The sequence below is a fragment of the Leptopilina heterotoma genome, unplaced genomic scaffold, assembly GCF_015476425.1.
Source record: "Leptopilina heterotoma isolate Lh14 unplaced genomic scaffold, ASM1547642v1 Lhet_362, whole genome shotgun sequence".
Taxonomy (NCBI): Eukaryota; Metazoa; Arthropoda; class Insecta; order Hymenoptera; family Figitidae; genus Leptopilina; species Leptopilina heterotoma.
Window position 1 is genome coordinate 1,074,823 of NW_025111043.1, and position 27,805 is coordinate 1,102,627.

General features: G+C 30.9%; 1 protein-coding gene across 2 annotated transcripts in view; it reads right to left on the minus strand.

Annotated features, from left to right (window-relative positions):
* LOC122505678 (netrin-1-like) overlaps positions 1–27,805 on the minus strand; it is a 746,647-nt gene that overhangs the window by 255,507 nt on the left and 463,335 nt on the right. For both annotated transcript variants that reach the window (XM_043617458.1, XM_043617459.1), the window contains exon 2: positions 14,848–15,036. In XM_043617458.1, coding sequence (XP_043473393.1) covers positions 14,848–15,036 — 189 coding nt within the window. The remainder of the gene's footprint in view (positions 1–14,847; positions 15,037–27,805) is intronic.

Consider the following 27,805-nt stretch of genomic DNA (forward strand, 5'->3'; position numbering starts at 1 on the left):
TTAATTTTTTTAAACTTTATTTAAACAAGGAAAACTGTCAAGGCCCTGATCAGTACCCTATCTAAAATCTAATGAACACCCTACCTGGGGTTCTGGCTAGGAATTCTAGTCAAACCCATAAAATAAAAAAATTATTAAATAACTAAAATAATGATTGCCTTTCATTGATAATAGCTTCTACAACAAAAAGGAATTCTAAAAACTTTATTAAAAAAAAAAAATTAATAGGGAAAACTGTGCAGGCCCCGACCAGGACCCTGTTTTAAATAGGGCAAAGTGGGGCATTTTCTGCACGGGTATACTTCTTACTATGAATAAAAAATTATTAAAAAATTACCACGTAATTTAAGAATTACGTAAAATGTTAAATGCAATAAATAAAGTAATTTAATTCAATTATTAAAAATTTAGTTTAATTTATTTTATTTCAATTTATTATTTCTAACGTATCCCTATTTTTTTCTCATCTTTGACTCAATAATTGTATGTCTGAATGATACTGAGATATTTATACTTTACTGTACACATGTGTCGTTAGCATAGTGGTTAGAGCGTTAGTCTGTTAATTTTTAAATGTTATAAACAATTTTTTTCTACTTCATTTACTATATCCATTGTTAGTCTCCATCTTTAATACAATTTCTTTAAGAAGAGAAATATTTTATGAATAATAACTATTTATTAATATTATTTACCATTTTGTTGTTAAATTATTTATAATTATGAATATACGACTAATTAATAACAATACGTCATTTATTGCGGCAATATTCTCAGCCACCCAGGCAGAAAAGTTGGAGGTGTGCCAGCACTAACGACCGGCATGGTACCGAACCGGTTGTAAAGTCGGACTTATGCCGGTACCGGCAAAAAGGTACCGGGCCGGATATGAAATAAATACCGGCCCAGTACCGGCCCGGTGGTAAATGTGGATTTCTACCCGTACTGGTAGTGTGTACCGGGCCGGTTGATTAAAAATATCTGGCCCAGCACCGGCCCAGTACTATAATTTAATTCTGTTTTTATACCGCCGAAGGAGATTTGCCGGTGATAATATTTTTACCGGCCCAGCACCGGCGTAGCACCGGCCCGGTACTGTCATTTCGCTCTGTTTTATACCGCCGACGGAGATTTGCCGGTGATAATATTTTTACCGGCCCAGCACCGGCGTAGCACCGGCCCGGTACTATAATTTACTTCTGTTTTTATACCGCCGAAGGAGATTTGCCGGTGATAATATTTTTACCGGCCCAGCACCGGCGTATCACCGGCCCGGTACTGTCATTTCGCTCTGTTTTATACTGCCGACAGAGATTTGCCGGTGATAATATTTTTACCGGCCCAGCACCGGCCCGGTACTACTATTTGGTTTTGTTTTTATACGGACGAAGGAGATTTTCCGGTGATAATATTTGTGCCGGCCCAGCACAAAAATTAACTTAATGCTTTCTACTGGCACAGAAGTTTTGCCGACAAAAATATTAGTACTAACCCAGTGTCCTCCCGGTTGTTTGCCAATGTTAAACTATCAGAAAAAGAATTAAAGAAAAGAAAAAAATTTTGAAAATTAATTTATTAATTAATTTATTAATTTAATTATTAATAATAAATTAATTAGTTAGTTGTGCCGGCAATTATATTAATACCGAGTAGGTTGCTTATTGGTGCCGGCCCGGTATTTAACCGGTGAATAGGGCGGTTATTATTATTTATAATTACTATTTTTATTTATTTATTTTTAATAATTTAAATTGAATTAAAATAAATTAGAAAAACAAATACTGGCCCGGTACCGCACCGTTTGAATATTAGTGCCGGCCCGGTTCTGCTGCCGGGCGGAATGTCGGTTGGACTTTATAAGCTCACTTTGCATTTGCTTTCCATATGCAGGTTTAGGTTAGCGGATGTGGTGTCGACTTTGCAGCCTCAGGGTCCTGAGTTCAATTCCTCGAGTCTTCAGATTTTTCTATAATTGTTTATGTTTCTTTGTTTCAGCATTTAATATATTTACTGTTTCCAATTTAAAAGTAATAATAACATTGATAATAATAATAATTAAACAATTAATCAGACTGAAATATAATTTTTTTAACCGGCCCGGTACCACACCGGTTGTTTTTTAGTGCCGGCCCGGTACTGCGTCAGATATTTATTAGTGCCGGCCCGGTACGGTTACCGGATACCTACCGAAGTTATCATCCGGCAATTTACCGGTACTGCGCCGGTGGAATGAACAGACTTATGCCGGTACTGGACCAGTACCTAGCCGGTTGTGCAGCCGGTAATAAACCGGCACCAAATGCCTTCCAACAATAACCGGGCCAGTACCGCCCCGGTGGATTATTCGGTACCGGCCCGGTACGTATGCCGGATACCTGCCGCAGTTATCATCCGGCAATTTGCCGGTACCGAGACGGTAAAAATTACGGTCTTATGCCGGTACCGCCCCGGCACTTATAATCCGCCGTTTGTACCGGGCCGGTACCATCCCGGTCGTCAATTTCTACCTGGGCAGCACTGGTCCAGTACTGCACCAGCGCTGTCTGGCAGCACTGACAGACAGTACTTCGGCAGCGCCAGACGGCGTTATCATCCCAGTGCCATGCCAGTGCTGCCAATTCTGGCGCAGTACTACGCCAGTTGTAAATTTCCCATTGGGTATTCATATATAGAGTATACTTTCTAACAGCAACGGATATTCTTAGATATCCTATGTAAGTCCTAGTCACATCAGGAATTAATGATGTATCGGTCAAAATTGTGAGTCCACCCATTTTCAAGGGAATGAATACAATTTTTTTAAATAAAATTTATGAAAACTAAATTTTTTTTGTATATGTTTTGAAAGATGATAAAATTTTAAAAAGAATAAGACTTTACAGAAGTCATTTGGCCAGTATTTTATTTAGATATATTCTATAGAAAATGACCTTTAAAATAACCTTAAGATGAATAAAAAGCGTTTATTATTTTAGAAGTTATTCAAATTTTTGTAAAACATTGAAAATGACGATTTTTTAAAAATATCTAAATAAAATGCTGACCAAATAACTTCTGTAAGGTCTTATTCTTTTTAAAATATTATCATCTTTCAAAATATATAACGAAAAAAATTTTAGTTTTTATAAATTTTGTGTTAAAATATTTTTTTCATTCCCTTGAAAATGGGTGGACTCACAATTTCGGCCGGTACTGTACCTAGGATGACATCAAGATATCCCAGGGTACCTACGGATATAATAATATCTTTGAATAAAAAAAGGTTTCTTTAGCTTGAAATTTATTTTCATTTTTAGTTTTAATATTTACAAATTTTTAAGAATGTAATTTCAAACCAAGACAAAATTTGTCGCATATTAACTGAGATTGTATTAGAGGAAAATATATTGACCACTTTCAGGTAGAAAAAGATTTTTAAGTCAGACAATGCTCTCTAAACCTGAAAATGTGAAAATTCTCATATTTGTAAGTTATACGTCGGTCTCGTTCAATAAGTGCATATACACTTATAATAGGGTAAAGTGCGGATAGATGCTCCCTTTCTCAAATCTCAAATATGAAAGAATAGTATATTACATTATAAGGGCAGAAAGTTCGAAATTCCTGCACTGCGCGAAATGATGCCCGAGGCGAAGCCGAGGGCATTATCGCGTAGTTTAGGGCTTTCGAATTTCTGCCCGTGTAATGTATACTATTTTTCTTTATATGCGGTCGAAAGTACGCTGGGTAATTTATTTTTTAAGAAAATTGCAATCGAGTTTCATTTGACAGCCGGCCATCTTTATTTACTTTTGCTCCTCGCTTCAATGCCTCTAGCGGACACTCGTGAAGCTCTGGTTTTTTCTCTGTCTCTCTCTTGCAAACAATATTCGCCTGCCCCGACATTTGATGCACGAGCGAAGCGAGTGCTTCTGGTCGGGGGCAGGCACGAAAAAAAATGTGAAAGATAAATTAATATTATATTTTCAAAAGAATTTTTCTGGTGGTACAAAATTAATTCTATGTTTCTAAAATTCTAAACATTCTAATGAAAACACTTTCATTATTTCTTCAAATTATTACAATTTTATAATAACATTTTGGTACGTATTAAAAAAGAAATTACAAAATTATTAATTATTTTATTTTTGTTTTTAATGTTTATTAAAATAATTTTTGAAAATAATTATATCAGCAAAAGATTTCGTTCATTTCAATATTCAGAGCTTGTGGATAATAAATTTATAAAGTATAAAAAGTTTTCTTGATAATTTTTTTTCTCATTTTATATTGCGATAACAATTACTCGTTAAATTGTCATTGAACTCGAAATTTTCTTATTTACCGACAGTGGTGTTTTACCGACAGAGAATTCTTTTACTCCCGCTGTAATAGAGGTTGGGTATGAAAATCAGCCAAAGCACAAATGTTTAACTTTCTGCTGCGAAATCGCAGCGGGAAATACGTACTTTCGACCGAGGTATGAAGAAAACTATATTTATGGATTATTAGTTTTTTTATACCTATTGGCCATAACAATTTTACTATAAAGTTCCAGCTCGCTGGCACCCCGGGATTATTAGTTATAACTAGCTGTCGGACCCGTTTTCGACGGGTTTTAGTTTCGGCTAATACATTTGATAGGGTTTCTACCAACCGGGAAATAGCCGGGAATTAAATTTTATTGGGAAAAACTAATAATTAGTTACCATTAACTATTTCGTGAGGAAAATATTACTATTTCAATCAGTGACAGATTTTTTTCTATCAAATCTGATATTCAGGAACAGTATTTGGCAACTTGTAGTACTTTGTGCGTTTGTTGTACTGCAATTAATGTATTAAAAATTAATCCTAAATTTACACCAGCTTTTGGAGTCAAAGAAGAGTCTAATTATAAATAATTGTGTCACAATTAGACAATAAAAATTAAAGTAAAAAGCAGTTTTTAAAATCAAATTAATATAATAAAACTTTTTTAATTTGATAAGAAAATTCCCGGTTTTTCCTGGTCAAATTAAACTCCCGGCTATTTATCGGTTTCCCCGCGCAATTGGTAGACACTCTGTCAATTCTATTATGGTAAACTAAATCCCGTCAAAGACTGGTACTGGTATATAACATATTTTCTTAAAAAAGAGAATTTTCATAAAATAAAAATAACCCAAAAAATACTACTGAATTAAACTTGATAGTAATTAATGACAATTATAATTTTTTCGATTTTTTGATATGGAAAATATTTTTATACTTACATCTTAGTCATATCATTTTTTGTGAAAAATTATGCTAAAATATGACTAAATTACATGTAACACTCAATTATACACACTGAGAAAACTGGAGAGTCAAATTCAGAGGTTCAAAAAGTGTATGTTTCCTTTGCTTATGAAGAGAGTTAAATATAGTCCTTCTAAAATAAATTTTGAATTGATAATGGAAATCTACTTGTATATTCTCTCTCATTATATCTGAGAGTTAAAAGTTGCGCAGAATATGTGTACGATCTAATGCGCGCGAAATTATTTTTCTGACATTTTATGTATTTAATTTAGGGGTTAGGTTGCCATATTTATTCATTTCGCGCCGGATAAGGAAGGGATTTCTCAAGATGGTTAATTTGTCCCTCTGGTTATAAACTCATTTTCCCTCTAAGAGAAATGGCACGAATATCTGTCAATGGTGTATTTGAACATTTAGATTGTTATCCAATAGCTAACTCTCAAATATCAACGATTTGTCCCTCCAGATGTTTAGCCCAATACTCCAGTTTTCTCAGTGCAGAGTTTAAAAGCAAATCATCAAAACATGTAAAATTTGTGATTTTTAAAATTTTTTGAAAACATTTTTATAAGGGAAGTGTTCCGGTTGTGAGCACCCTTTTGTTTTTGCCTCATAACATTTGTCCATGTGCATATTATACAAATATATGTGTACGAATTTAAAGCTAGAGGTCTAAGGTGACTGTCAGTGAAGGAATTAAATTGATTCCTTTAAATAAAAAAGTTTTATTAGAAATTTAGTGAAATGGGAATTTTTTGACAAAAAAAATTTTGTACCCGGTTGTGGGCACCCTTGAAAAATCCGCTAAAAATGGAAAAATATTAAAGGAAACCAACACAAATAAAGAAGAAATGAAAGTTTCTTTATTTTAAGAGAATTTGCCGGGATAAAGAACAAAAATGATGACACGTTTTCACACTATGCTCATCGCTAACAAAAGCATAATGCTTCATGTGAAGTAGCTAGTACGCATACCATAACGCACTTCTAATGCACTGAACGACTATATTCATCGCATTTAATGGAGTTTGCGGCTGTCACTTTCCTTGGCAGAAAGTTTAGATAGATGAGACAGTAGTCCTCATCATTGTCAGATGGTAGAGCCTCCTTAACATAAAGGTGCCCACAACCGGAATGACAATCATTTTTTAAAAAGACCAACACATTTTGTGATGCAGGATTTTGGTTAAACACGAAGGTAAATCACAAAATATAATGACAACACTGCAAAAAAAAAATTAAACCCTTCTTTTCTGAACGAATCTACACCCATATGTTGCTCTTCGAAAACAATACAAAATTACTTTTTTATTTATTTAATGCAAATTTTCTTTATTATGCTCACAGCTATTACACAAATGCATATATTTGTTTCGTTATCAATACGAAAAGTCCGTATTGTCAACGAACACGACTTGCAATACTTAGATCAGTAAAGTCTGCTTGCCGTCGAAGTTTAAAAGCAGTCCATTAAAAAATATAAAATTTGGAAATATGCGATTTTTTGAATTTTTCGAAATCATTTTTATACTTACATCTTAGTTATAGGACATTATTTTTGGCAAAACTATTCTTAAATGTGACTAAATAACATGTTATACTCAATTATAGAAAGTTTGAAAGCATTTTTTAAAAAAATGTAAAATTTGAAAATTTTTGGTTTTTGAATTTTTCGAAAAAATTGAATATCTCCCGTTCTAATTAATATTTTTCAAATCTGTAAATTTATAAACCTTCTTTGGCCCAAGGTCTAACATTCTGCCAAATTTGGTTTCAAATGGTTCAGCCGTTTTTAAGTGATGCGCGAACAAAGATTCTGTGACATATCGACACACATACATACATACATACATACATACATACATACATACATACATACATACATACACGAAATTTTTTATTGGTATATTTGGAATCCTTGATGCCTAAAACGAATAATTATGTGCGAAATTTAAAGTTCTGAGCAATGTACAGACAAAAGTCTGATTTTATATATATAGATAATGTAAAAATTTTAGATTGCTGAAAATGTCAAAAAATTTTCAAACCGCTGGACAAAATCCCTCATTACAAGAATCAAGGATATTTAACACGTAAGAAAATATTTGCAATTATTTTCTTGTTTCAGATATTAATAAGAGAAACATATTAGATCGGCGTCTTCCATTTTTTATAATAATTATTGTAATAAATGATAATAACTTACCGCGGGGGGCGTCTTACCCACCCAGGTTTTGAATTGGGGGGCATCTATCCGCACTTTACACTAAGTGAAATTTCACTCAGAATAAGAGTTTATGCACTTAGTGATCGAGAAGACGACTTATAACTTATAATAAGTGAAATTTCACATATATTCAGATTTAGAGAGTGATCACATATTGATTAAATGAAAAACGAAGGCAAGTGTGGGCAAAAGATGACAAGCGCAATAATTTCATCTCCAACACGGAAACACCTTTGAGAAGTCTGTCCTCCCACTGTCACAAAATTTCGCTTCTCACTGCATGGAAAGTCTGATCGCCCGCCACTGGGTGCGTAGCATTACCGTTTTCGATAGACAAACTTCCCAAAAAGTTTAGAAAATTACAACTGGGTACGTTGGTCACCCAGTTTGGGAGTGCAGATGAACAAGTTTAGTGGTGGCGCTGACGCATAAGTTTCGGGTGAGCAGACTGCTTAAAGGTTTTTCCGTGAAGGAAAAAGAATTTAAATTTAAATTGAAAATTTTTTGCAAAAATAATTCTGTTTAACAATAAAAATATCAGTATCTAGTGAAGCGAGAAGTAATTAGCACAAAGGAAGAAAAAAAATGTTATTGAATTTGATGATTGAAGAATGTAAGCCCTCTCTTTAAATTGCTTTTGTCACGCATCTCACAGTCTTTCATTCCCCTTTTCCACGTTTGTTTTTCTTTTCCCCTTATTCTTCCCCCCGTTTCGTCTTTCCAACGGTATCAACCTTAAGCTTCTTAGCGCGTTCTAATTGGCTCGTAGAGTTTCGCGTTTACGATTCTCAGTGCTTCGACCCCACTCACAGTCTTTCGAATCAGCCGTTTTCATCACTGTATATACCCTTCCCTACTTCCTATGTAATTGGCGTAATCCGATTAGAGGAATCCTACATGCAGCGCCTACTTCTCTCTCTTCCTCTTTCTCTATACTAGGCATTTCTATTTATGTTAATCACACTTATGATCGCACTTACATGCAAATATTTTGGAAAGCTTACAAAATTAATTGTCAACTAAAAAATGAGAGAGAAAAATCCTACAGTAAAGTCATTTTATATTTTTCATTTGATATTTTCTCAAAATGAGAAAATAATTATTACAGGCCTCAGGGATCGATTTTCAGCAGAGAAAAAGTTGCTTGGACCGAATAAATATACAGAAGAAGTTGATTACTCCATTTAGTGTTTTTACAAAAATTCCATTTTTTATTTCCCTGACCTTTCACTGATTTCTGTTATTACACGGAGAAAACTGGAGTATTTAACTAACTATCTGGAGGGACAAACAGACTATATTTGAGGTTAAGTTTTTCGTAACAATCTCGGAGGGATAAATAGACACTCCGATGATTAATTTGACTCACTCGGAAGGAAAAGTTAACTATTCAGAGAATCAGGCTTAACACTCGAAACCTAACCCTCTAAGTTTGACTATCCAGTTTTCTCAGTGTAATTTAAAATTAAATTATTCAAAACTTTAATAATTTCGTTTATAAAACATTCAGGTATAACTTACAAATATGTGAATTTTCACATATGACGGGTTCCACGTTAAGTGACCCAGGTCAAAATTTTAAATGTTTGGGATCGGGTTAAAATTTTGCAGAAACAGTAGTCCTATTAGATACAATTAAAAATACCAAATATTATTAATTTATTTGAACAAATATTAAAACTGGAGGGGGTCAAAGTTTAAATTTTTGGTCTAACATGGAATATTTGAAAAATTTGTAGTTTCTTTAAAACAAAACGAAAATACGTTTTCTATTTTGGGTTTTTCTGCTGTTTTTCAACACTCTCTAATGGTGTTAACAAATGTAGAGAAAAAAAAATGTTTGACCTTGAAAAATTAAATTAAAAAATAAAATTTCATTTTTTCATCAAATGGACAGTTTTTATTTTTAAAAAAAAATTTTTATCATAAAGGTGAGGTTTTTTCCTAAAAAAATGTATAGGTCAAAACGTGGGAAAAGAACTTTTAACTGGTCAAAATAAACATTTACTTCTGCAATCTACCGCCCCTGCTCGTTGTTGGGCTATATATATTGTTTATAACAATTGAAATAAATTATTTTATGCTTTATTAATTATCTGGTGGTCATATTGGATGAATTTAAATTGATTTAGATAATGTGCATCAACGGAATAAGAAAATAAACCTCCTTTTTTTAAAAAAGTGTATTAATTTGTTAACTTTGATTTAAAAAAATTATAAATAATTAAAATCTCCAAAATCTGCCTCGAAGGATGTCTTAAGAATTTATTCCCCTTTAACTTAAGACAAAGAACACTCAAATCGGTTAAAAATTGTAAGCTATAGACATTTTTTAATAGTAAATTGTAAAAAAAAATTCCACTGTGGGACGGTGCACGGCAGAAGTAAATGCTTAATTTGACTAGTTAAAAGTTCTTGTCCCACGTTTTGACCTATACATTTTTTTTAGGAAAAAACCTCACCTTTATGATAAAATTTTTTTTAAAAAAATACAAACTGCCCATTTGATAAAAAAATGAAATTTTATTTTTTAATTTAATTTTTCAAGGTCAAACAATTTTTTTTCTCTACATTTGTTCACACTATTAGAAAGTGTTGAAAAACAGCAGCAAAACCCAAAATAGAAAACGTATTTTCGTTTTGTTTTAAAGAAACTACAAATTTTTCAAATATTCCATGTAAATTTTTGACCTGGGTCACTTGACGTGGAACCCGTCATATTCAGATTTAGATAGCTGACGACACACAGTGGGGCAAAACACCGTTCGAAAGATAATGAATTTTAACTGTTTTGACAATTTAACCTTTCGCCCCAGTCTCCCCTAATTATTAATAATATAATAGGCATAAACAACAATATTTGTTTAAAGTAAAAAAATTTCTCATTTTTTTATTTAACATTTGTGACGCGACCTGAAAAATGAATTTTTTCTAAACTTTGCTAAAATGTTACTATTATTAGTTGAAGTGTAAATATTAATTTTTTTTTATTTTCATAAAATATTTTTTGGGTTGAGGTGTTTCAAAATTTTGATTTTTTGAAAATATCTTTTTTTCAATTTAATATATTGATAAGTAAAATTATAATCAAATTTAAAGTACGAATAGTGATTTTTAATGGGGTTTTCACGAATAAGCTGGTGACCTTTTTTCCTATTAGCTATGTAAAAATCAGAGTGGGACCATGGAAAATTTTGAGGAAAATAATAATTTAATATTTTTTACATAGAAAATTATCATTTATAATTAATTTTTTCAAAAAGTTCCATAGTCCCACTCTGATTTTTACATGGCTCATAGGAAAAGAGGTAAGCTTTCGATTAGGATGGGTTAGAAAAAAATAAAAAAACACCGATTTTGAGATATATTGAAATTAAGAATTTGACCTTGAATTTCAAGGTCAAATTTGAAAGAAAACAACTTTTTTTTCATCACCAGCTAATAGCTCGTGAAAACCCCTTTCAAAATCACTATTCATACTTTAAATTTGATTAATTATACTTATCAATATATTAAATCGAAAAAAATATATTTTCAAAAAAATCAAAATTTTGAAACTCCATAACTCAAAAAATATTTTATCAAAAAAAAAAAAATTATATTTACAGTCCAACAAATAATAGTAACATTTTAGCAAAGTTTAGAGAAAATTCATTTTTTGACCTGGGCAGTTGAGTAATTTTGCCCCATATGTTCGTAATATGTGGTTACGTTTTATTTTTTTACTCCGAATCCCTTTGAGATCCCAAGATGAAACTTACAGGACATGTAAAGAACATTTGCCCTAACGTTTAGTAAAATTTTGAAAAAAATCGAAGATGATGTTTTTTCAAAAACGGATTTTTAATTTTTCAAAATTTCAAAAAAAAAGTTTATTGAATTTTTTTTTATATTAATTTTAACTTAAAATATACTTAATGATAGATCGTCCAACATCCTTCCGGCAGGACGAAAAAGACTCAGGTGAGTCCCTCCGAAATCACTAAAGAAAACTAACATGGATCCAGATAAATAAAAAATGATATATATCATTGGAAAGGTAACGAAACAAGCTTTCAGCGCATATAAATATCGAGCTTGTAAGTTCAAAACTAAGGGCTGGGTAGTTTGAAGAAGTTACATGTTCCAAAAATTCACATAATCTTTAGTCACAGAATGACGAAGCCCGGTCCTGCCGGCAGGACGCTTTTCGCTTTATTTAAGAGACTGCCTAGCCCAGGTTTATAAATTTAAAGACTCGATATTTACATCATTTGAAAGCTTGTTTCATTACCTTTCCAACGATATATTTAGTTTTATATTTATCTGCTTCCATATTAATTTTATAGAGCAATTTCTAAGGGACTCGCGCCTGAGTATTACTCAGATATACTGAACAATATTAAAAATGAATTTTTTTTAATTGAACAATTAGGTTTCATTCTTTGTACGTTTCTGAAGAGAAAGAGACTTGTCCGGTCAAGAAATATTGATTTTTGTGGATTTTACATTAAATTTACGAAAAAATGTTTTTTTCACTGTTTAGAAACATAGCAAATTGAAGGCTTTGAAAAATGGTTTAATATTATTATTTTAAAAAGTCAAAAATATGGATTTTTTCGTCTTTTCGTCTACTTTAATCCCAAGGAGTGCCAGAAAACAAAAGTTGAATTCCCTTTATTTAAAAGCCTTTTTTTCGGAACGTCCTTCCGGCAGGATGGACGCTTGGACGATTTATCATTAAAACCAAAGAAATCCTTTTTTCAAAATCCAAAATCGGTTAATTAGAACCAAAGTTGTAGCACTTTAACCCGTCAGCACTCGCGCTATAGAGAAAAAGTCTCACGCAACACTACTCAACCTACACATTGAGAAAACTGGAGTATTGGACTAAACATCTGGAGGGACAAATCGTTCATATTTGAGAGTTAGCTATATTGGATAACAATCTAAATGTTCAAATACACCATTGACAGATATTCCTGCCATTTCTCTTGGAGGGAAAATGAGTTTATAACAGAGGGACAAATTAACCATCTTGAGAAATCCCTTCCTTATCCGGCGCGAAATGAATAAATCGATGGGTTAGTGGAAAAAAGGACACCTCGAATTTTGGTTCAAAAAGAGGACACCTCGCTTTTTAGTTAAAGAAAAGGACACCTCGAAAATAATAATTTTAAATGCATTTTTGTTTGACGATAATATGTGTAATTTAATTGACTTATGAGATTTTGTGCTCAAAAAACTATGAAGATAATATGTTCTTAAAATCTTCTATTACAAAAACTGAAAAAACAATTACATTACACATAGTATCGCCAAACGAAAATTGATATAAAATTAATATTTTCGAGGTGTCCTTTTCTTCAACTCAAATGCGAGGTGTCCTCTTTTGAACCAAAATTCGAGGTGTCCTTTTTTTCCACTAACCCAGCGAAATATGGCAACCTAACCCCTAAATTAAATACATAAAATGTCAGAAAAATAATTTCGCGCGCACAAGATCGTACACATTTTCTGCGCAACTTTTAACCCTCAGATATAATGGGAGAGAATATACAAGTAGATTTCCATTATCAATTCCAAATTTATTTTAGAAGGGCTATTTAACTCTCTTCATAAGCAAAGGAAACATACACTTTTTAAACCTCTGAATTTGACTCTCCAGTTTTCTCAGTGTATAGGGAACTCTTGGAGTGCGAGTGAGACACTAAAAAAAGCGATAGTGCTGACGGGTTAAAAAAAAGACACAAATTTTGAAAATTCCATATTTTTGGTAATTTTCAAAATTTTGAAAAAATATTTGGTGGAGTTGTTTATCACTATAAAAGTAATAAATTTACAAAAGTACAGCCATACATATATATATATATATATATATATATATATATATATATAGTCATGAAAACTAGTGTGTTGAACGAACGTGGAATCCACCATATCAATCTTTAAAATCTAGGATCAAAAATTTTACATAGAAATTGTTTTTCATGCAAAAATATTAAGTATTTGCTACTTTAAGGAGGATGTATTAAAGTTCAAGACGATTATTTAGTGGGGAGGGAGAGAAAAGCTCTCGACGAATTTCAAGTAACTATATACATGTGTTCGCGAAAAAAGGAGATAAGGGATAAGCAAACGATTTCACGGTAGAGGCTATGCCTCGAAGGTGAGAATGTACGATCAAGAATCGTTTCAAAATTGAATTCGGTTTTCTTATCAAGGTTTTCTTAAATTTAATATATAAAAGTAGAGATTCTCGATAAATTTGCGACCAACATTTTCCAAATTAAATAAGACATATCTTTTAACAAAATTTTACAGAACGATAAAAAAAATTTTGTTTCATTTAAAAAAAAATTGCCACAAAAAGAATATATAAATCAATATGACTTCTGTTTTATTTATATACAGTACGAAAACCTACCACGTCAGTCATATCCCATGAGTGGGAGTGAGACAGACTTATGCGATTCCCATACTTTCCTATGACTGACGGATAGCTTTTCTTACTGTATATGTATAATAGTAAAGAGTCTTCTAAGAAACATTTACACAGAATTCATTTTCCATTCCGAACAAAAATTATTATATATGTATAATAATACTCTATATGTTCTGCTTTTCGTAAATTACGAATGAATTTAATCATCATAATAATCCTGATATCATATCATAAACAGTACAATAATAAAAAATATGATATAAACTAATAATAGTCTAGAGGTTGGAAGTGATTCTGTATTTTTTATTAATTGTTGTAGATTCATAATTATGTAATTTTATAAACATTTTGATTCGTGGTTATTTTATATGATAGAAATACAATAGTTTTTACCTCATTTTAAAGAATAAAAAGAAGAAGCAAGAAAAGTAACCCTATCGTTCTTCCGTCTCTCTCTTATCACAGTTTTGTCTTGTTTCTTGTCAAGTCCCTTGTATGTGTCCTTGGATCAACGACTTGAGACCTGTGACTTTCATGAAATCTGAATTCGAATAATTTCGCGTATGATTAATTGTCAGCGAATGTCATATGATCATAATAACCTCTTCTAAGACCATTTTAGGCGCTGCGCTGTTCAGTCGGGATGAGGAAGAAGGGTTCTTCCCAAATTTCCATAGGAAAAATAAGGAAACAACTCACTTACTTGCAGAGGTTCAAGGAGTTGCGACGTGATTCTTGACGAACTTCACTATCGAGTCTTGTTTCAAAAAAGTTTATTTTATATTTTGTTGTTACATTGTTTGGAGTTTTGATTAATAAATAAGTGTTATTTGTTAATTCAGAGTTTTTATTTTTTTAGTGTTTCATTTATATTTGTCGTATCGTGAACCGGATGAATTTTTTAAATTGATTTGAGAAATTAGAAAGCACTTACGTTTGCAGGCTTTGCGGTGTGTTATGGCTTTTGTAGGGTCTCTGTAATAACCCTCTCTGCAATAGTGACAATGACGACCAGCCGTGAAGTGCCTGCACTGTAGACAAACGCCTCCGCTCACGCGACCGGACAACTTGTACAGCTCCATGTTGAATTTGCATTTTCTAGCGTGCAAGTTGCAGTTGCACTCTGAAACAAACAAGAGTAACTCTTCATTATACACTCACTCTATATCATATCAAATTAATCTTCAATTAAAACGTGTAGTAAGAATAAGAAATTTAACATTCATGTCTGTCACTACAGGCACATATCTTAATTTTTAATTTGCGGGAGGAAAAAACATTATTTCTATAATTTAAAACCCCAATGGGAAATGCCAGTCTAGTGCTATTGTTCATCACTGGCTTAGTACTTATAGGCCAGTCGGTGAGTGCAAAAACTGCCCAAAAATGCAAACAGCAAAGTCTCAACGGTTTCTGGTAGTTTGGGGGCTCCTTATAAGAGCCCCACAGTTTGCTCTCGATTTCCGGGTGCGAAAAACAGTGTAAACAATCGCCAAAGTTTGTAAAACATGGTTTTTCGATGCTCGTTGCTTCCGGTTAAGTTTTAGGGGAAAAAGTTGTTATCAAAAGTTATAGAGCTTGGAAATACCTTTCAAATGATGGGTCATATGTTGAAAAAGGTTAATTAGTTTAGTTGCAAATGAATTTAAACCATTAAAAATAGCACTTCTTTAATTGTTTAATAACTTTGTTAATAATTATCGAATTTGTTCATAACTTACCAGGAATGTTCTCCTTGCGTAGCTGAATAAATCCCAAAAAAAAAATTAACTAGATCGGAGAAATAGTTTATGCATAATTCCATTTGTTAACTAAAAACATGTAATTTTTCAACGGAATTTCCCCACTTTTGGTACATCGAATTTCGATTTTTTTTTTGGAAAGTACACTTAAGAAGTCAAACTTTCATCCTATTTAAATGGCCAATTGATTTTTTTTATCTAAGTGCATAATAAAAAGGGTTAAAAAAAGAGTGTGTTTTTTTGTCATAAACAAATGGAATTACTCAGCCAATTTTCACTTTATCAATTAGCTATAAACGGCATATAATTCCATTTGTTTCCACAAAACTTTTCAAAAAAAAAAAATCCGACTTAACTTGAAGGGGGGGGGGGGAGTTAACTTTTTTTTAAAAAAAAATTCCTGAGAAGTTAATTATTAATATTTTTTATTGAAACTGGCACGACTTTTAGTTCAAAACATGTAGGGGAGAGTCTCCAGTTGTGAGACGGGTTTCATTTTTGACCCGTAAATTGTAAACGGGTAAACGAAATTGTAAATAAAATACACCGTTCGGAAGGTAACAGAAATACGCAACTTTTATTAAAAGAAAGTATAGTGTTTCGATGAACTCAAAAAATTTTACGATACATTTTCCGAGCACATCGCTTTTTTCAAAAAAAAAAAATGTCTCCAGTTGTGAGACACTCATTAAAAATTGCTAAAATTTAATAAGTTTGACCTAAAACGTTATGTTTAGTATAAATAATTAAATATATTAATAATATATATTATTGTATACTAAATAATAATATTTATTCGCCAAAATATGACTATCAAATAAACACAATTTAATAGCTTCAACAAGAGCATTAAAATTGATTTCTTCTGAATCAATTGACTTTTTTCCACTTGACATGCCCAAAAATACTAGAAAAAAAATCAAAACAACATTTAAATAGTATGCCTGCAAATTCGTATTTTTCATGCTGCCCAGATGGGTGTTGACACCGTCTCACAACTGGTGATATGCTGTGTCTCACACCCAGAAATTGGCGCTATTTTGAAAAAGGAAAATTAAATTATTTTCAACCGTAGATTGGAACAATGCAATATTGCATCACAAAATATAAGGAAAACACTAACAGAAAATGCATTACATTTACCTTTTCCAATTAATTAACTTGGAAAAAAAGTACTTTGCATTTATTGAAAAAACGCTTTTTAGTCGATTATCACACACAGTGTTGGTATTTAACAAAAACAGTTTATATATCCGCTTCGGCGTACACGAAAAAGTTGGCTCATATAAAAAGAAATGTTTTTATATAAACCAATCGGCTTTTTAATATTACATGTTAAAAAAAATTGACTGTCTCACAACTGGAGGTGTCTCACAACTGGAGACTCTCCCCTATTTTATGAAAAAAAATTAAACTTAACCTTTTGTGCTTTTATTTTTCATTTATTTCAAGACAGTGAAAGTACTTGAATATTTTTTTCAACCCTTGGTCGGCGGAGAGGGGAACTCGATACGCGGGAATTTCGCCCGTCACAAACAGAATTCAGCCGTCAAATTCACAAAAATGGTCATAACTTCGTTAATTATTGACCGATTTTAATCTTTTTTTTTTAATTCCATGTATTTTTTTATGCTGAATCCAAATATGAATTTATATATTTTTTAAATAAAATATTTTTTGTAGAAATAAAAAAATATTTTTTTAACAACAAATTTTTATGATTATTAATTATATATAACAAAAATTTTTCTTCGTACATCTTATTTTATTTAATTTAAAATAATGTTATTTAAAAAAAAACTGAAATTATTTACCAATAAGCGTGTAGCATCGAGTTTAAGCGTTGTAGTGGCAAAATAATTATTTTTTATGGGTTAAAGTAATTTTATTAACTTTTTTTTTAAATAAGAACAAAGGTGTGTTATAAAAGAAACAATATTATCTTTTTTATTAAATACTATTTACAATAAACATATTTTTAATCATCCATACACTCATCATTCATTTTAACATTATCATTATGATTAAAAATATGTTTATTGTAAATAGTATTTAATAAAAAAGATAATATTGTTTCTTTTATAACACACCTTTGTTCTTATTTAAAAAAAAAGTTAATAAAATTACTTTAACCCATAAAAAATAATTATTTTGCCACTACAACGCTTAAACTCGATGCTACACGCTTATTGGTAAATAATTTCAGTTTTTTTTTAAATAACATTATTTTAAATTAAATGAAATAAGATGTACGAAGAAAAATTTTTGTTATATATAATAAATAATAATAAAAATTTGTTGTTAAAAAAATATTTTTTTATTTCTACAAAAAATATTTTATTTAAAAAATATATAAATTCATATTTGGATTCAGCATAAAAAAATACATGGAATTAAAAAAAAAAGATTGAAATCGGCAATAATTAACGAAGTTATGACCATTTTTGTGAATTTGACGGCTGAATTCTGTTTGTGGCGGGCGAAATTCCCGCGTACCGAGTTCCCCCACTCCGCCGTCCAAGGGTTGAAAAAAATATTCAAGTACTTTCACTGTCTTGAAATAAATGAAAAATAAAAGCACAAAACGTTAAGTTTAATATTTTTTCATAAAATACATGTTTTGAACTAAAAGTCGTGCGAGTTTTAATAAAAAATATTAATAATTAACTTCTCAGGAATTTTTTTTTAAAAAAAAGTTAACTCCCCCCCCCTTCAAGTTAAGTCGGATTTTTTTTTTGAAAAGTTTTGTGGAAACAAATGGAATTTTATGCCGTTTATAGCTAATTGATAAAGTGAAAATTGTCTGAGTAATTCCATTTGTTTATGACAAAAAAACACACTCTTTTTTAACCCTTTTTATTATGCACTTAGATAAAAAAAATCAATTAGCCATTTAAATAGGATGAAAGTTTGACTTCTTAAGTGTACTTTCCAAAAAAAAAATCGAAATTCGATGTACCAAAAGTGGGGAAATTCCGTTGAAAAACTACATGTTTTTAGTTAACAAATGGAATTATGCATAAACTATTTCTCCGATCTAGTTAATTTTTTTTGGGATTTATTCAGCTGCTCAAGAAGAACATTCCTGGTAAGTTATGAACAAATTCGATAATTATTAACAAAGTTATTAAACAATTAAGGAAGTGCTATTTTTAATGGTTTAAATTCATTTGCAACTAAACTAATTAACCTTTTTCAATGTATGACCCATCATTTGAAAGGTATTTCCAAGCTCTATAACTTTCAATAACAACTTTTTCCCCTAAAACTTAACCGGAAGCAACGAGCATCGAAAAACCATGTTTTACAAACTTTGGCGATTGTTTACACTGTTTTTCGCACCCGGAAATCGAGAGCAAACTGTGGGGCTCTTATAAGGAGCCCCCAAACTACCAGAAACCGTTGAGACTTTGCTGTTTGCATTTTTGGGCAGTTTTTGCACTCACCGACTGGCCTATTAGACGATTGTTCGGCGTAGTGTAGCCGAGCCTCGACAATTAGTGCTGGCTCAGTACAGAATTTTTGTTTCGCCAAAGCTTGGACAAGCCACGGCGGTAAGTGCTGGCTGAGTATAGAAAAATTGTTTACAACGCTCTTTGCCAACATTGCTTTTTTGACATAACTTGAAAAAAATTAGAAAAAAAGTTTATGAATGTTTATAAATATAAATTTATTGAAAAAAATTAATATTTTACTTTTCAGTTGTTCATTTTTTATTTTTATTAAATTTAATAATAATAATTTAACATAATTGTCTAATTTTGTTTGTTTATTTTTAAATTAGCGCGATTTTTTCTATGAATAAGAGATTTATGGTGGGGCAATTGTAGAAGCTTTTGTTGACGATCGTTGGCACCTCTGATTGGCTAATGTATACAGTAAAAAATTATTGATAATTATTGAGGAAAAGATAATTCTACCATTTTATTTATTCATTTATTATTATTTGTGTAAGGAATGAAGTTTCTCAGAAATTCACTTTCTGTAATAATGATGATGATGATGATGATGAGGTTTTAAAATCATTCCATCAGAAATAATTATCTTCATAATTCAAATCTAGCAATTTTTGAAATCACAGTTTAACTCAAGTAATGTTTGACACATGCCAAAAATGAACGATTACAAAGACCCGAAATGTGCACCATTGACTGAAAAAGACACTCGTCGTTTTTATTTAAAAGAAGCAATAGTGACGACTCCAATGAAATCTTGAACTGCATAGAAATATCTTAGATATTGTGAGACTGCGTTATGAAAAATAAGCAAACTAAAATGAAGAAGTGCACGACGAAAAATTGCCGTAATGAATTCTAAAACATATTTTCCGCTTGGTAATTAATTAAAAGAGCAATTAAGTGTTTAATGTAAACATGAAAAACATCCTTACAGACGTGAAAAAGGTATCAAAAAGAATATTGAAAAGGATGATAAAAATAATGGCGTGCAGCACGAATGAAGTCAAGTTGAAGAGTCGGATTTCTGGATTCAGAGTGTTGTATATTAAGTTGCAATTGCGAAAGACACGTACACCTCTTAATCGTATAGCTCTTCATCCTTCTTTCTATGTGTACAAAATCCCACTGCATACTTTTATATTTTCTTTTTCTTATTCGTTTTTCATCTTCTCCTTCATTCCCTCTTTCATTTTATAATTGTAAGCTATAATTCTTCAGCTTGGAGATGCTGATTCCTTTTTTTATATAGACTGCGTGACAATTTTCATTATTTCACCAAAGATTCACAGCGGTATTTGTATATGTTACAGAGGTGAGGTATCGATCGAAACACCTTTTGTTGAATTCTCTCTAGGCAACAATTTTTCGACGACACACTTGACAAGAATCGTGCTGTAACTCATCTGCCGACGTAGACGCTATGTCTTCATCCAAGAGAATAATTGGAATAAAAATGCACCAAGAAGCAGTTGTGAATTTTATTTTTTTTTAAACTAAATATTTCCTTTTGATATGGGATTCATCAAATATAATGATGCATAATAATTTTCAAATTCAAAGGAAAAAGTATATTGGAAAATTTTATTTTCATCTGATATTTTGGTCAAAATATTGAATTTCTAAAACACTTTGTAGTCAGTGACGATAAATAGTAATGCTTATTAAATCATAAAGAATTTTTATATTCAATTGTGAATTTATAAAGGTAAAGTTTAATTAAAATTCTGTACTAAACTCTTAATTGCAATTTAAGAGGAATTTTAAATGAAAGTTGTTCATGTACTTTAATAATTGTTTTCTCAGGAATTAAAATTAAATTTCATCTAATCAAAGTTAGTGTACGAAGGCAACAACTCCCTTGGTCAAGGAAATGTTTCGCCTGTCAAATTGTTACACGCTTGGAATAATTTACTGTGTCAGACTAACGGAAATGTCAGTTTCTTGGCATGATTAAAACCATAAATTAAAAGCAAACACAAAATTTCGAATACAAGTAATTAAATTATTGTAATTGCAAAAATGATCACAATAATACTATTAAGAATAATAATATTTTTTGTAAATAAAATGTTTTTCAGCACGTAATATAGGACTCGAGCTGTTTTCTGTGCTCTAATTGCGTTACATTTTTTTTCCTTTTTTTCATTTATGAAATTCAGAAATTATAAAATATTTTCTTAATTCATATTTAATATGGTAATTTGAAAATAAAATATTAAATTTCGAATGGATTGGAACTGAGCCAACTTAACTGGGCACTATAGGTTCGGCAATGGTTCGGCACTTAATTAGAAATCAGTCTTCGGTAATTTTCAAAGCTAAAAATTTTAGGTTATGTTTGACATTTTGTAATGAACAGATATAAACTATGTATTAATGTTAAAGTCTTATTACCGTCGATTACAAATGTTCAAATAAAAAATATTTGTAATAATTATTTTCTACAATATTTTAATAGAAAAAGATAGTAAACTACACGGAAATCGTTTTGATCTTAGAGTAATAAATCTTGTAAGTTGTCTAACTAGAACCCGGTTATTTGGCTCTTTTGAATACTATTTAAAACTTAATATTTCATATCTTGAATTACCATATGTGAACAGATAAATTATTGTAGCTCCGCATTTGTATATAAGCAGAATTAACGCAGAATTTCAATAACCCAAAATTACTCTCCCTCCCCCCGTTTATTCTAATAATAATAATAATAATTCGATGAATATTTTTTGTGGTTTGCTAATATATTAATTTAAGTAATTTTTAGGCCAATTTTTTACCACAATTATTTGTTTATTGGTTCTTGTTGTTAAACAACGTTTCGGTAGTATAGCTACTACCCTTACACAGGTTTACAAATTAAAAACTTTTTTTTGCCAATCGAACAAAACAATTTTTTTTCGAATAGTAGGTGTTTTTTGATTAAGAAAATCATAGTTTTAATTTTTTTCCCTCGTGCAGTTTTTCTGTAGCTTCAAATTTTGCATTTTCGAGGTGCAACGCCACTTAAACTTACCTGTAGGAAAATTAGCTTGTCAAAATATAATAAATGAGGTATCATTGGAAAGGTTATTAAATTACCTTTCGATCCATAGGTCACAGAATAAAATTCAACAAAAATTGAGAGAGTTACAGTCGATTAAAGATGAAATTTCATGACAATTTTGATGATTTTTAGACATTTGAGTAACTTCTACTATTTTTTTCTACATCAAACAGGAAAGAATGTTTAGGTTTTAATTTTTTTATTGATAGACTATATCATTACACAAATTTTGAGCCCTTGTGGACCTCGATTGGATTAAAAATGACAATTCTACACTAAATTTAGTGAACGAAACTACATTCTTCATTTTTAGTATCCCTTAAACATTTGCAGCAAAAATTGAAGTAATAAAATTTAGTTAAGCTCTAAAGTTACTAAAATCACTAATAAAGGATTTCTGAAATCGTAGATTTCGAATCCAATGTTAGTTTTCTAAATTTCAAAATGGCGGATCCAATATGGCGTCAAGTTTTTAAAAATCGATTAAATTCGTCTTAAATTCGTTACTCGGGGGTTTTCGAGGTCGCTGATTACGAATCTGATGTAAGATTTCAAGAATTAAAAATGGCGGATCCAATAGGTGCGAATTCGATGGATTTTAAAAAACTCGTTCACCATTATGAATCCATCCTTTTCAATTTTCGAAATCCGACATCAGATTCGTAATCAGCGACCCCGAAAACCCCCGAGTAACGAATTTAAGACGAATTTAATCGATTTTTAAAAACTTGACGCCATATTGGATCCGCCATTTTGAAATTTAGAAAACTAACATTGGATTCGAAATCTACGATTTCAGAAATCCTTTATTAGTGATTTTAGTAACTTTAGAGCTTAACTAAATTTTATTACTTCAATTTTTGCTGCAAATGTTTAAGGGATACTAAAAATGAAGAATGTAGTTTCGTTCACTAAATTTAGTGTAGAATTGTCATTTTTAATCCAATCGAGGTCCACAAGGGCTCAAAATTTGTGTAATGATATAGTCTATCAATAAAAAAATTAAAACCTAAACATTCTTTCCTGTTTGATGTAGAAAAAAATAGTAGAAGTTACTCAAATGTCTAAAAATCATCAAAATTGTCATGAAATTTCATCTTTAATCGACTGTAACTCTCTCAATTTTTGTTGAATTTTATTCTGTGACCTATGGATCGAAAGGTAATTTAATAACCTTTCCAATGATACCTCATTTATTATATTTTGACAAGCTAATTTTCCTACAGGTAAGTTTAAGTGGCGTCGCACCTCGAAAATGCAAAATTTGAAGCTACAGAAAAACTGCACGAGGGAAAAAAATTAAAACTATGATTTTCTTACTCAAAAAACACCTACTATTTGAAAAAAAATTGTTTTGTTGGATTGACAATTTCACTGTAAACCAGTGTTATCAAGTTTACATTAAAAGCACTGAAAAATTTTGTTGTTGTTGTAGGTAATATTTAATTTATCTCTCTTATCTGCACTAGATTGCGGATGAAGTATTTTAGGCCCTAAGTTCAAAATACCTTGCTCTAAGTCAATTTTAAATTTTTGATCGTAAAGTAAATTCATTCCAATTAAACCGTTTTCTCTAAATGCATTTTCATCTTTTGTAACTTGAAAAACTGGTTCTTTACCGTAAAGTTTTAAACAAATAGAATATTCGTACATACTATCTATAGACTGCCTGATTTTATCCTGACACTGCATTAATTTTGAGGTGAATAACTCTAAACATTCATTTTTGCCCATTATACTATCTTTTTCTTCAAATAAAATTCGTAATCTCTCAAAAAATCGGCAAAGGTTTTAACTGCATTTGATATAATTGTATTTGCTGCTCTTTCTACTAATTTTTGTGCAATTATTGCATGTAGTAATGTTAGTCTTTCATTTCTTTTCGTTTTCTTTTAGATAATCTTATTAGATGAATGGAATTTTCTAAACCGCTTCCGTTAAATTCTTGTATTAATTTTTTGCTTTTCCCAAAATCATATTCTGTAACTTTCTCTAATTCTTCGTGATCGCTGTTTAATTCATTTTCATTTCAGAGTAAACCTTCATCTCTTCTAACTAGTTGTTCCATAGCTACTAATCTTGTTTCGAATCTTTCCATTTTTGCAGGAATGTTTTGCAAATGGTCATTTGAAGCACTTGATGTTTCTGGAAAATTTTAGTCTGGCAGTCAGTGATATTGAAGGGAATGAACTGCCTGTGTCTATTGTTTCGTTTTCTTTACTTTCTCTATATGAATTTAAATCCAGTTTAATTTTATAAATTTTATAACCGTTCGCGTTTTCTAATTTAAAATTACATTTCTTGCAATCCTGCTACAAGGAGTAGACAAGAATATGAAATTCGTTTCTTTTTGTTTATTGACGATGGCAATACTCATAAACTCACGAAGTATACTAATGCTTTAAAACAAACCTATAGCCACACCCTATGAAGGTCGCCGTTCAACGTACGTAAAGTGGACTTATACTCTTGTTCTAAAGATTCGTACTTTTGTTTTTTATACCTTACTTAAATGTTGGTCTGGATCGTAGTTCTGGATAATCTCGGACTAGATTTGGATAACTCTCTGGATACCTCTGTAGATCTGGATATCTCTCTGTATATCTGGATAACTCTCTGTAGATCTGGACAACTCTGGATCGTTGCTTGATTAACATTCTGGATAACACTTTGTAGATCTGGATAACTCTCTGGATTACTCTTTGTAGATCTGGATCTCTCTCGATCCCTGCTTTTGTTGATTCTCTCGTTTACTTTAGATAATAACTTTGTTTATCTGGAACTAGCTCTGGGTTTTGGATACTTAAAATCTGGATGAACTTCCAAAAAATTTTCAATATCCTAGCGCTGCCACCAATTATGTTGTCGTCGTAAGAAACAACTAATATTATTTTTTTGAGTTGGTTACTCAACTGAGAGCCAACTACACTTTATTTATTTAACAAGTAAAAGTACAAGAAACTTGGAGTTAATTAATCCTTCCAATTCTTCACTGAGCCTTATTGGAAGACAATCGTGCTGTCACTTTGAGTAGCGACTAATTAATCTAACCACACCTGTTTATGCTTTAGTCTTAAAAGACTGTGAACTCGTCCCCACTCTTTACAATACACACTCATACTTCATACTGTCGACAATAATATTAAAAATAATAGTAATAATAATAATAATAAGAATAATAATGATGATGATGATGATGGTAATAATAATGAGAAAATAAAGAAAAGGATAATAAATAAATATGGTTAAAAAAAGTTGAAGGTACTGAAGCAATGGACCTTTATGAATGAAAGAGGCGAAATGAAAAGAGGAAAAAAATGACACAGCAAGAGAGAGGAAGAGAGAAATATGTCTACTGGCTTGATCAACAGGACTTCTTGGTCATTAATAACCACGATTGCCACCACCCGAAATTCCATGGACGGACGATTCCTATGCAATTAGGCAGGGCGGTACGCCCATCAACACACCAGTGCCTCGGGATGTTGTCGTAGTGTGTTGGTCACCGTAATTAGCAAATAATCATTATACGGGCTTCGAAATACATATATATATATATATATATATATATATATATATATATATATATATATAGATGGATGTTTCAAAGGGTCCCGCGTTTTTCCTTCTCTGTACGACGACATTTTATTTAATAAGGACAACGCTAAATTAAAAACCCTCAAAGTCACAAGAATCCATTCGCGTAATCCGATCCACAAAGTAAAACGAGGGCTAAGTCTCATGTTTTCGTTAATTTTCCACTCGAGCGGCTAACAAGATTATAAGAAAATAAAGAATAACGAATTTTAATATTTCACATTTACTTTTGCTTAGGTACATTTTTTATTAAATTATGATTAATTTCTTTGTTCTTTAATTAATTAATAAACTTAATTAAACAATAAACAAAAAATTCGACACACTGAATAAAAACTTATTTGATTTTAATAACCGATTACAAATAAATATTTACTTGAATCAAATAATTTCTATTTGAGTTAATTAAGTGGTATTTTTGCTTTAAATACTGAAATTATTAGTTCAAATACAATTTATTTTATTCAATTAAATATTTATTTGATAATAGACAAGTATAATAATTGGATATTCGAATTAAATAAATTTTTTGCCAGTGTAAAGAATCACTGTTTATTCATTAATTACAGTAAATAATTATATTGTCAGTATTATTTTAGTTTGGAGAAATTCCTTTTTCACTAGAGAGGTAAATTAAGAGAGTGGAAAAAGGCCTTCGTGAACCTCTTCGTATCATTTAATTTCACGCCTTGCCACTAATCTGCCAGATTTTATCTCCCAGTGTTTTGTCTTTCTAACGAGACTGAAATCGAAAAGATCTTGGAAAACTGGCTCGCAAGCGGAAGTCGTTACATTTCTCAAGCTTAAGAAATGAATGAGCGTTAAAAGAGGAAAATACAAACAAGAAATTTGGCTATTCAAACGTTAAATTCTTGAATAATGAGAATCTGTTTTGTTCCAATTCCCGTCGACTAACATACTGAAATCCCTAATCCGAATAAATCTTATATATTCTTAATGAAATAGGCTAATATTTTTTTATTTTTACACAATAAAGTCATTCCCTCCAAGATTCGCAACCTGTATTTCCATACCAATGAAGGTGGTTTTTAGATCAGTCAGGTGGCAAATTTAGGAAAGAGAAAAATTCTGAAAACTGTTGGTTGTGGGGGATACCTGTAATTTATTAATAACCCAGAAAAGCTCAAATTTAAAGAAAACATCAAAATTATGATATATAGTTTTTTAATTATAGGTACAAAATATTTGATTATTTTTTACTTATTAGGTTTTATCTGTGGGCCTTATTTTACTTAAATGAATTACTTTTATTAACATTATTTTATATTATTTTCATTTTGTAAAGACTTTATTACGAAAAATGATTTATTTAGTCTGGATTTCTCGTAAATACTACAGTACGTAGACAGTTCAGATAGAACGTTTAGGTACTGCTGCTAAATGAAATAACCCAATGGGAAATTAACCATTGGCGCAATAATGGTCCTATATTGGGAGCCAGCAGTACCAATGATGGTGCAATAATAGCAACCAATATTAGGCTATTATTGCTAGAGTCTTGGGATGATCACGACTTTGCCGAGCATTGGTAGCCAATATTGGATCACTATTGGCTGCCAAGGCAAATGTCGGACTTTCCAAGCCTTGGATATTCATTGGCAACAAAGATTGGACCAATATTAATGACTAATAAATTACCAATGCTTTAAAACTAAATTAATGCTTGGTTATTTCTTGATTACCAATACCTTTTTCATATGTGAACAAATGAAATATTTTTATAGATAATTTAAGTTACAATTTTTTTCTGAGTTGTTTTTTTAATCAATTTTGATAAATTACTAATGCTTTAAAATTAAATTAATGCTTGGTTATTTCTTAGTTACTAATACCTTTTTCATGTGTTAACAAATGAAATATTTTTATAGATAATTTAAGTTACAATTTTTTTCTGAGTTGTTTTTTTAATCAATTTTGATAATCCAAAAGAAATTTTTAAAACATCATGAATTAATATTTTTCACCAATTTAAAAATAGAGTTCAAAATTGCAGGTTAGACTCACTTTACGGCTTGCAGGTTGTCCCTTTTC